Raw genomic sequence first — 12,100 nt, 5'->3', positions numbered from 1 at the left:
TTCATGTTATTTATTGTAATGGTTTTGAATGGAAAATTGATAATTACTCTTTTTATTCTTATTTATAATTTTTCCTATTTTTTATTATTTTTTCTGATTTTTATATATAAATCTGAAAAATCTTACGATTTACGATTCGACCCCTCTTACGATTTACGATACGATTCCGATTTTCAAAACATTGCTCTATATCATCTGTAAAAACAACGGCCTCCAACTCCGGCTCATTCAATGAAAGACTAGCAACTTCAAGCACCCCAACATTCTCAAAAGAATCAAATGAATCTCCACCTATGTCCCACATCTTTGTCTCACTGATTATATTGTAGAGATCGTCTTGATAGAAGACGAAGATTGCTATGAACAAAAACCAAGTCGTGAGCTCGTTGTGGAGTTATCGTGTTCCTCTTCAGGGAATGCACAAAGGAGTAAGTGCTCCAATTCCTCTCGGCACAAGACGAAGATGAAGGCTGCATAAGAAGCTTCAACGCTAAGCTTTGAAGCATAGGAGCACATGTACCATGGACAACCCACCAATCATGACGCTCTAAAAATTGGCTCGGGCATTGATGAAATCAATGTCATTGAATAATCCAGACTTCATAGAGAAGTGTGCAAACTCCACATTAGCCTTTGTGCGATCCACTGAATTGGGAAAGTACATTTTGAGACACTTTACCCTCTCTGCATAAATCTTTGTATCCCTTTGTGGAGGAACTCAATTTGAACCCTCAGTAAGCCATTCGTCGCTATAATACCTTTAAGAATAAAAAAATAATAATTTAGTTTCAAGTTAAAAGTAAGAAATAAACATAGCTACTAATCCAAATAAATTTTAAAGTCGCCTACCTTGGATTCAATGAATGTGCCAAGCAATGAAGTGGAGTGTTGCTTTTGTTCCAACGATCAACAAGAATTTCGTGCACCACTTCATAAAAGGTAGACGCCTCTTCTTTCCTCTTTCCTTCCTTCCTATATATTGCCGCCTTCACTTTCTGAATCATCGTGTCCCACATATCATAAACCAAATGAAGACAAGGCTTATCCGAGTCACTCTCTTAGCATGTCATATATAGGAGATGTAAATGAGAATATGTACTTGATAGAATCCCGCCAAATGTCATCTAACACCTTCTCTTTCACATACCTTGCTTTCCCCACATCATCCTCCCAATCGCAAGTCCATTTGTCACTAATCACCATTGCTTGAAGACCTTACTTTTAAGAGTTTAAACCTCATAAGCATCACAATCACACTTGCAAATCGTGTCTCCGCCACGAAAAGCAACTTCAAACTATTAAAATCATTGAATGGGGCCAATCTCATCGAATGATTCATGATAAAACTCTCAACTACCATAACATCTCCTGCAACATCCAAGATCCAACTACATTCTTCATATGCAACTTGATTTAATTCCACATTCTTTGCCACACATATATTCTTCAAAGCAAGGTTGAGGGTGTGCACCACATATGGGGTCGAAAAAATGGAAACAAATTGTGGTTCAATAAGTTGTCCGAACGCCTTGCAATTTGGAGCGTTATCGGTAATTACTTGGACAACATTTTCATGCCAACCTCATTAATTACCTCTTTCAACAAGTTAGCAATGAAATGTTTGTCCTTTGTCTCCCCCAAACAATCTATTGCCTTAAGAAACATAGGCCTACCCTCCGTTACCGCCATGAAGTTAATGAGAGGCCTCCTTTGTGAGTCGCACCATCCATCACTAACAATGCTCAACCATTTCTCCTTCCATGTATCTCTAAGAGGTTACAACAACTTATCAATATCAGCCTTCTCTCTCTGTAGTAGAGTTGTCTTTAGCAAGTTGTACCCCGGAGGCAAATAATCGGGAAGCGCATTATTGGCGGCAAAAGTGTATGAACTAGCGTAGTATGGGTTCCTTGCTGTGTGAAATGGCAAGCCACCAGAGTAAAACATCCTAGCAATCTCGGCATGTAGTTGATCACAGGCCACCACGTTGAATGCTTTTTCAATTGCACTCACACTTCCACTTGTCTTTATCTTCTTTAGATCAAAACTTAGAGGGACAAACATACTCGTACAACCCAATGATCCACTACTTGATGATCGCGGCAATGGCACTCTCTTTGGAGCATTTTGCTGAGTGGAACATTTTGCTTCATAAGCTCCTTGGCTTCTTCTTCCAAACTTTGCATTGCAAGTAGATCACTCATTTTCACTTTAGGACATGCTCTAATGCCTTGTCCGGCTATCTTTGACAAGTGAGCCATAACCCTTGTGTATGAGCTACTAAAACTCTTCTAACAATAACTGCATTGCCACCTCACATGCCCTCCACCCTTAGGATCTTTATCAAATCTAGACACATGCTTCCATAAAAGCTTTGAGACATCTTCATCACTAGAAGGTGTATGTGCGACATTGGCAGTACTACTAGCACCCCATAAGAAATTCTTAAATGAAATGATTGAAATCTATTAACAGAACAAACACAAATTTAGTAAGCAAACCCAAGAATCTCAAATGAAATGGGCCTAAAGCCCTAGCCCCTAAGCCCCTAAATCCTAATTGTGAGCCCAAAACAGATTAGGGAGTGAAAATAAAACATAATTTTTACTCCAAAAATTCAGTTTCAGGCTCCCAATCCGTTGTCAGTTGTCACAATCTCAAATTAACAGAGCCTAAACCCTAAGGCCCTAATTATGAGCCCAAATCAGATTATTGGAGTCAAAATTATGACTCCAAAATCAGTTTTTGCCTCCCAATCGGTTGTCACAATCCCAAATTAATAGGGCCTAAACCCTAAGCCCCTAATTGTGAGCCCAAATCAGATTATTGGACTCAAAATTATGTTTACTTTTTTCCTTTTGAAAATTGACAATTTTATTGAATATCGGTTGGGACAAGTTGTCCCCTCCATATTACAAGATAGGGATCCATGATCCATAAACATTCTTTCAACGAATTACATAGACCTAACCACTAACATTTCCTCCCTCGAAACTCCTGCTTTAGCTAGTCGATCCGCCTCCTCATTTGCCGATCTCCTTCGATGCTCAACGACCTTATGAGGTCAAGAGTTTCCGCTATTAGATCCTAAAGGCGTCAGGGCCCCTTTGCAGTACCCGAAGCCCAGGCCACCGCATTTGTCGAGTCCCCTTCTACTATTAATGGTCCTAGATTGTTCTCATATGCCCATCGCAATCCAAAAAGAAGAGCCTTGATTTATGCTTCATTCGCGTCACATATCCCGACCGGGCCCGAGAAAGACATAATAGTAGTTTGTTTATTATCCCTAATTAGGCCCCCAATACCTGCCTTGCCCAGGTTCCCAATAAAGCTGCCATCAAAATTGAGTTTGAGCCACCCACATGGTGGAGCCATCCATTTCGGTTTAGGTTTGGTTCGAATCGTTCTATCCCAAATGACACACCACCAATTTCTTACAAAATCTCCCACCCCATAGGGTAATTTCTTTTTAATCTTGGCCCGCGAAATAAGTTCAACCTTGATATATCTCGCCAATCGTCCCGAAGTCCTACTTTGATCTTCAAAGATACGTCTGTTCAGTTCCTTCCATATGTTCCAGACAATAGCATTGGGGAAAGTGGACCATAACAACTTACCAATTTCCCCCAAATGGCCCGCCTGGCCAGTTAATCATAAGTGAACTTATAGAACTCAGGCAGACCCAGTTCATTCCAAAGGCACCAATTGCCTCATCAGGTGGTCCAATGTCTCTTCATCTTCATGACAGAGCACGCATATACTTGCAAGGCTGAAGTGTCTTTTTTTAAGTCGATCGCATGTATTTATTTTTCTATGCACCAATGTCCACCCGAAGGCCACCACTCTTGGACCCTTTTCCGGACTGTCCCTCTCGAATCAGGTAGTCTGCCATTGTTGCCTCCGTCCTTACCGCAATCCGGAATAACCTCGGGTATTCAACGGAGAGCAGTGTTTTACCGCACCAGAGATCCTGCCAGAATCTTACCTCCGTGCCCTTCCCCGCCTTATAACGAATTTTCTGATCAAATTCATCCTTGACCGGGCAAATGGACTTCCAAGGGTCGGCCACTTGCTGGTTTCTTAATATTCCAATCCACCCATTCCTTCGGCTCCTCTCCGACTCCTCTCAGGCAAGGTATCTCCACTCCCTCGCCTCTCTCTCTCCCTCCCTTTTGATTTTTTTTAAGTAGATCTAGGGTTTCAAAGTTCAAGAGGTATATTTTAATTGATTTCTTTCAAAGTTCAAGAGATCTACGGTTGTTGCAAGTCATTATCTCAGAACTGATTTTTTCAGGTTTTCATCTTGCTTAGTTTATTTATTTTTAAAAATGTTTTAAGCAGACCTAGGGTTTCGTTTTTCTTGGTTCTTGAGATTTTTCTTGGGTAGTTGATGATGTACGTATATATGCATGCATCATTAAGTTTCAGTTGCAAGTCCTAATCTGGAAAAAAAACATACTTTGGTTTTTGGTTTCATCATCTGATGCTATTTCAGTGAAAAAAATGCTTGGACTTCTGTATTTATAGATAATTTCTTGTGTGTTTGAGTACTGAAGAACAGAGTTCTGGTATCATGGTATCCATGCTTTGTTGTGTGACTTTTGAAGATCTGAGATTTAGTACCCTGAAAATGAGTTTTTACACACATTTGAAGTTTGTAAAATCATGTCCCTGTGGTTTTAGCATGGGCCGCCCATCATTTGCCCTGTTTTAGTGAGGCTCTTCTATGAATAGAAGAAAATTTCAAAGCCTTCCCCATCTTTTTTCCCTTCAAATTCAACTGTTGTTTCAATATGTGGTTGGACGTGTTGGTGATAGCCCAAAATCAACTGTTCTTTCAACTTGTGGTTGTCGGTGTTTATGATATGTAGGTGTTTTGGAGGTGTTGATGATATGTGGTTGGGGCTTACTGTAAGGGTTTCAGATGATAGCTCTTATTCTGTTTATGGCTCTTAGCCATGTAAACTTAATGGCTCTTATTCTGTTTATGTAGACTTTATGGATCCAGTAGTGTTGCTTTTCGTTCTCTTGTTGTTGGGCCTTTTTCAATTATGTGGTTATTTTTAATTGCATTTCTGCAGGTTAATGGCAAAAAACAAGTTCTATGTGATTTTTAAGGGAAGGCAGGTAGGCGTATATGACAGTTGGCAATATTGTCATGTTCAAGTTAACGGGTTTAGTGGAGCGTGCTTTTGTTCGTATAGGAGTAGGGAGGAGGCAAAAGTTGAACTTAATGCGTTTTTACATGGCATTAGTGGGCCCAGCAAAGATAGGAAAGAAGAGACCAACATTCATGGGGATTCTCAAGCCTCAACAAGTTCTGCTGTGACCAGTTTCTCTTCCAGTTAGGTTTTATTGTGGTTTTTTTTACTATGCTTTCCAAACTATGTCAGACGATGAAATATGGTTCAATGTGACTTTTCAGTTTAGCTTTCCCAGTACAGTTAATTGGCAAGTGAACAGGCGCAGGAAACCTTTTCTCTGGATATCTCAGGTTTTCCTGCGCAAGTGAACAGCTGCAGGATTCCTTTTCCAGCACAGTTTCTTTTCCTTTCCTTTCCTTTCTGTCACGTCAGATTCTTTTCCTTTCTTTTCCTTTCCTTTCCCGAGAAAACAAGTGAACGAACCATAAAGGACAATAACTTGCATCCACACAAGAGTATCTTGTTGCGGAAAGAATATAACCTGGAATAAGCTCAAGCAAGACAAGCACACCCAGCTCCACGTATGAGCCTAAAAACATTATTTATTTAATGGAAATGTCAGGCCACTTCGCTTTTATTGCTTGAGAATGGTTCAAAGTGACCAGAGAAAGTTGCTTACTGAGGGCTCGGAGGAGAAAGCTATGGATGAGCCGGACGTATCGGTGGATACCGACCGTGATACCGGATATTAGTGCGGGGGGGAAGAAACTATATGCATGAGAAGCCGTCCATTGTTTTTGGAATGCTCCAAATTCCACTTGAGCATCCAAATCCAGGTCAATACCAGCCAAAAAAAAACTTGAAAGGTAGATATTTGTATCTTGTTGGAAAGATCGCCTCTTCAATAGATTCTCTATCTAATCTCTCTCTAGTTACTACCTTCCCCCCACCCCCACCCCTCGGGTCAATTTATAGGATCCCTGTAATTTTGGGAGATTTTTTATTTGCATTCATGCCTCTTGGAGAGCTGCTAAATCAAGTTCTCATTTTTTCTCTAAATGAAGATTCTATATTAAGGAGAAGTCATATGATCTATGATTTGTGGACACGGACATGAGTGTTGCATGTCGACACGGACACGGAGTGTCGAACACGGCAAATTCTAAAAAGTTAGAAACGGGGACATGGCTAAAATAGAAAATACATGTATTCATGATTTGTGGACACGGATTTGTGTGCCGAGTTTTGAAACGAATACGAGGAATCTGAAATGGAAACCCCTAAAAATCTAGAAATAGTGCCATACTCATACACATACATACATATAAAGTCACTGACACTTTAGCAATACATTTAAAGGTGTCTAAAGGAGTGTCGACACGTGGACACGGGAATCGTGTCGGACATGCCACAACACGTGTGTCGGCAATAAATTCAAAGTGTCGGCCAAATCATAGCATATGATTAATCAGTAGGTGTGTTAACTGAGGAAGGTGGGGGTGGCCTTAGTAAAAAAAAAAACATTAGATTTCAAAATATGGCTCTATTAGCTAAATGGTGCAAAGGCTATTCAATAATGAGTTATGTACCAAGCTTATCTTACCCAAATATCATTTGGACGGATGTCTACATTTAGGTGAATGGGTGTTTGAGGGTTTTCCATCTGAAATTCCTTCGGACATTAATTAAAGACCTATGTGGCCAATGTCATATTTGGAGTAGATAATGGTACGAACACCCTTTTTTGGCCCTATAAATGGGGAACACCCTTTTTCAGCCCGATAAATGGTAAGGAGACTTCCTTCCCTTGGCATATCCTAACTTTTTCATCAAAGTTCTTAACCCTAGAACCCCAATTGTTTGCTCCTAATGATGCAATTATGTCTTAATTAAGAGATGATATGTCTCTTAGAGCAAATGAATTTATATTAATACCTAAAAACTTAGCGCCCAATTTGACTGGAATATGTTAATTTGGTAGAAAATTCTCAGTCATATTTGACTCTAGGTTTCCTGAAAACCGGAACTCTCAAGCTTCTCCAAGTGACATGTGGTGGGAATTGCACATAAAGATTCTTACCTGATAATGAGATCAATTGTACAAGAGCCATTGTTAGACAGCTTTTTTTAGTGATTCCTCAGGGAAAATAAGGTTGAAAGCCCTAGGGTTGTTCGACTACGAAGCTATTTTTTTGTATTATTTATGGTGTGCACTAGCATAAACAACTTATCTTCTATGAGTGATGTTTGGTCCTAGTCGTGAACTCCTACAAGAAATAAGAGACATATACTCTTCCCAACCTTATTTTCAACTCTAAGGCTGCAAGGGGAAAGCCCACACTGCTTTTACCAGGACTTTCAACCAAGGGATCGAACAGAGACTCTTTATTGCGATGTCTGACAGCAATAAATAGAAGGATGACAACATAATCAATGTTTGGCAACAATAAATAACTACTCGGCATCCATAAACAAAGACTTGACAATAACAAAAATAAAAGTATACCCCGCAACCATAAACAAAAGCTCGGCAATAATAACCAATCTCTGACAATCATAAACAATGTCCAAAAATCATCAACCAATAATAAACACGTCCACAAATTGAGTAAATCCACAAGAAGTTAATATTTAATTTTTCACACCGCCAAAAGACGAAAAGAATAAATTTGAAAATAACATGACTTAAGATTGAATTAAGAAGAGCAATCTCTACAATATTCCATAAATCTCACGTTGTTCTACAATTACAACTAGAACAAAACAAAAGCCAAATGTTGCTACAAATATTATGTTATTCGAGGTAAATAAAAAAAAGGGCGGCCCAGTGAATGACATAACATAAATATTTCAAACTGTGACAAATAATTCTCTGAAACACAAATCTAAAGAAAATATTTACTAGAGTTGGAGTATATGAGCGGACCGAGAGCGACTAGAGTTCACTTCAGGAATAGGGGTTGTTGATGTAGTTGCTTATAGTTTTCTTTTCTTTTCTCGAGTTGGTGTATATATATAATATATAAGAGAGGGTGCAGGAGAGAGAATCAATGTTCAATAGTACATCCCATCCACCAGTCAAGGATATCTAGGCATTGCATACCCTTTCCTCACTTTTCACCACTCATGTTTCAACTCCTCACAAGGGACACGAATGAAGCTATCTGGATCTTTGATGATTGTATTAGAGTGGGGGTTTTTTAGATAAATCCGATTTGGATCATGAAATAGAATCAATAAATGAATGAGCGACTTCAATCCACATCCACGAGATGATGAGATAACCCATGAACCCAAAACTTATGAAGAAAAATTAGAAATCTGCTGCCAATAATATGACTTATGATTGAATTAAGAAGGGAAATGATTTCTGCGCGTTTTGATAAACACGCGCTCCACTTGTTTATCGTGTAGTATTTAAAGGGATGTCAGAGGATATTACAGTTCTCAAAAAGCTCTTAAAACCCTTTAAATACTACACGACAAACAAGTGGAGGGCGTGTTTATCAAAACACTTGGGCGCAGAAATCATTTCCCATTAAGAAGCGCAATCTCTACAGTATTCCATAAACCATACATTCTTCTACAGTTACATCTAGAGCAAAACAAAGGGTAAATGCTGCTACAAATACTCTATTATTCGACCAAAAAAACTCAACACAATTATCCCAAACGGAGAGAAATAAACGTCTGAAACCTGGATCTATAGAATATATCCACTAGAATGAAGAGATTATCCACGAGCAACCCAGAAGTTACGATGAAAAATAAGAAATTTGCTGCTAATCTTCTGATGCGAGCCTCCGGGTTTGCATCATCTTCCCACACAAAAATGATAATGGGATATCACCAACACAAGGATACCAACCAACAAATAAACCAAGTGTCTAGGATATCATCTGTGTCTGGATGTCACTCAAAGAAAAAGAACTAGCGAGGGAATAAAGAGATGACGCCCACGCATTAAATTGTTTCTTTGCTTCCTAAACTGCAGGCCTTCCTTTTGAAGCATTGTGCTATCTAGAAGGATGGAAATGGCTACATTTTCAATTTTAGGGCTAGGTCAATTAATTAATTGGATAAATGTTGAAGTTACCAAATCCTATGCATTCAAAGGTGTTGCTTTATATGATATAATTAATGATACGATATCAATTGTGCTAATCCCCCCCTCATGAGACCTCAGAATCTTTGAGATATGGAAGGCCCCTCCAATTGGGCGACTAAAGCTTAACTTTGACAAAAGTAGGAAAGTCTCTAACATAGACATTGTTGGTATGAAGCGGTTTTGAGGAGGACTAAGCAATTGAGTTGCATAGATTGTTCTAAAATCCGGGAAAAGATGATTCTCTCAACACTGTAAAATGGCAAAATGAAGATCATTTCCCTCTGTGGAGATTAAGATATTATTTTAGAAAATGAAGCCTTTTGTATCGCATTTTGGGTGCTCCTTCACCCGTATTTACTATGAAAGAAACACTCGGGGGTGATCTTGCTAGTTTTGGAGTTTCTTGTACAGATTTGATGGTGCGGCACAAGATGCTGATTTATTAGTTTTTTTCCAGATTTTGTCTTTGTCTTATCTGGTATCTGTCAGCCCTTTGTATTTATTTTTTATTAATACACTACTTGTTTGGGGGGAAAACACTTGTTCAAGTTGAAACAAGGCTCTACTTGTTTGGGGAAAAAACACTAGTTCAAGTTAAAACAAGGCTCAGTAGAATAAACACTCCCAAGTGGCAAAATTTCAACATATTTAACAAGTGCTAAAATAACAGTAATTTAAGAATGCTAAATTGTTGGAATAACATTCAAAAACTTACTCTGGAAACATAACACCCGCATCAATCAAAATATACCGGTCATAGTGTCCCACAAGCATGCAATTCATCCCAATTTCACCTAGACCACCTATGGGAAGAACACGGAGCGGTGGACCATCAGATCCTTCATAGAACTGTTCCATTTTCCTCTGAACAGAATCCTCCATGCTTTTTCCAGCCCCTTCCATTCTCCCGGATCTTTTACGGGGTATTTTAGATCCCCGGGTACCTATCATGTGGAGAAACAAGTATTTGAATATTATGAAGCAAAAAGTAACTAGGACCGTGGACATGTGAAATTGATACAAAACATTACAAGGCACTTAAGCAGTACAAATAATAAATCCTAAGAATAAATACACAGTTAAGAAAATTGTAATTTGATAATGAATCATATCCACAAAATATACTTTCATAAGGTTATCATTTCTAGGCCCTACCCACAAATGAAATAGTCAGGGAATACAGATTTCAACATAGTAGTACCCCTCGAACAGAAGATACAATTAACAAGGTATCATTAACATAGGATTATCACTAAGAAAAAAATTATGGACTAAGAAATTAAATAACTTATATCAATGACAATTTTGAATATAGGACCAGCGCAACGCCTAAAGTTCTAATAGGAAAAAATGGTTGCCAAGTTATAGTCATCCCTACACATAAAAGTCTCTAATCCATTTGCTTACATAGTCATCCCTACACATGCTCAAAGTGTTTGACCAAATCTGACAAATAATCAGAAAGCAAATGGAAACAAAAAAAAGAAACATTTTATTCAACACGTACCAATATTTACCAATTGTAGTCCAACCCGCTTCATAAGATTCCGCTATTCGCACAAAAATACCATTTCCAACAGAGAAAACAATCCCCCCGCCCCCAATTTTCACACTCCCCATAAGCTCTCCCAAACATAAAATACATTACCATATACATTTATGTAGTTCGATAACAAAATGGTTCGATATGAGTTCGACATTCTCGAAAAAATGGTTCACGGAGCTATAAAATTCAATATAAGAAAATCATAAAAATCAACAATAGTCCATTAATATCAATGAGAAACACAGGAACTATATCATAGCTTAAAAAAATAGATACCAATAGTAGTGGAAGATCCTAGAGAGCTCTTAATGAAAGATTTTCTGAGCCTAGGCTGGTATGAAAGCCTGCATGGGCAGAGAGAAATGGCGCTCAAAGCAGCCATTGTTTCCCCTGAAAATCGGCTACTTGCGAAGCTCACGGGCCGAAATAGAACGCTTGAAAACCTAAGAATCGGAGTTTGTAGGCAGTGACGAGATAGAAACCCTAGAGTTTGTTTAACGGATGGTTGGAAGTGATTTGGATGCCCTAAAAAGGGAGGCTAAAAGGATGAAGCGGGAAATGGAGTGTGGGAATTTTTCAGGAACGAGAAAAATATCTGTCTTATCTTTCTGCAGAAGAGAGCTCGCACGTGGAATTTGGGAGGTTTTCGATTTGTGCGCGTGTGTAGACTCAAACCTGCTTTTTGTGCTTAACCTAATGCTAATGCATAAGGAAAACACCTTGAAAACGGGATTCCGTTTGGAAAATAAAAACGGGATGAGATGTCAGTTGATTTGACCCTTCTAAATGTGAATTTATTGTTTTTATGACGTGACTCCAATGTTTGACTCCCGATTTTTTTCCCAAAACGGAATCCGGTCTTGGTAGCAAATCTCGTCATAAAAATTTGGTACGTTTTTTATTTTTCTTTTTGCCGGGTTTTCACTTGATGGTGCTCCTCCAAATACGCCGAAACTCTACTTATGTCCCTAATTTTTAAGCTCTGTTTGGTTGCAAAAAGTAGGGAATACGACTGAGCATTTCTAGCAATATGAAATGCCATGTGTAATCATTACTTTTTTCTCTCTTTCTCTCTCCTCTTTATCTCTCTTCTACTATTTATTTTGTTAATGACACCCCTCAATTCTCCCACATGCTATGGCATCTAACCAAACACACTACCAAAATTTTCCAAAATTCCCTCTAATCTTCTCTAGACAAGTCTACACATATCCCACCCTTGTCACCTCCTTTTTTACTACTACTTCCACTAAAATCCCATCTAACCAAACAGAGCCTTAAGGTTGCAACTTTGCCCGAGCT

The 12,100-nt window shown here is 38.7% G+C and overlaps 1 protein-coding gene across 3 annotated transcripts in view; it reads right to left on the bottom strand.

Moving 5' to 3' along the window:
- EMB2746 (RNA-metabolising metallo-beta-lactamase family protein) overlaps positions 1 to 11,457 on the bottom strand; it is an 87,102-nt gene extending 75,645 nt beyond the window's left edge. The window contains exons 1-2 of one of the 3 annotated variants that reach the window (XM_077371704.1): positions 11,075 to 11,457; positions 9,968 to 10,196 (exon numbers count right to left, since the gene is read on the bottom strand). In XM_077371704.1, the coding sequence (XP_077227819.1) occupies positions 9,968 to 10,196; positions 11,075 to 11,180 (335 nt within the window). In that variant the 5' untranslated portion in view covers positions 11,181 to 11,457. Of the gene's footprint in view, positions 1 to 9,967; positions 10,197 to 10,759; positions 10,839 to 11,074 lie in introns of those variants that run through there. The other 2 variants (XM_077371705.1, XM_077371706.1) reach the window with 2 other exon arrangements.
- Between the last annotated feature and the right edge of the window lie 643 nt (positions 11,458 to 12,100).

This window comes from Tasmannia lanceolata, unplaced genomic scaffold (assembly GCF_043159265.1).
Source record: "Tasmannia lanceolata isolate RefF3 unplaced genomic scaffold, GAP_Taslan_0.1 ptg000037l, whole genome shotgun sequence".
In the NCBI taxonomy this organism is placed as follows: Eukaryota; Viridiplantae; Streptophyta; class Magnoliopsida; order Canellales; family Winteraceae; genus Tasmannia; species Tasmannia lanceolata.
The sequence above is the reverse complement of the archived record's forward strand: the minus strand, read 5'-3'. Positions and strand labels throughout refer to the sequence as shown.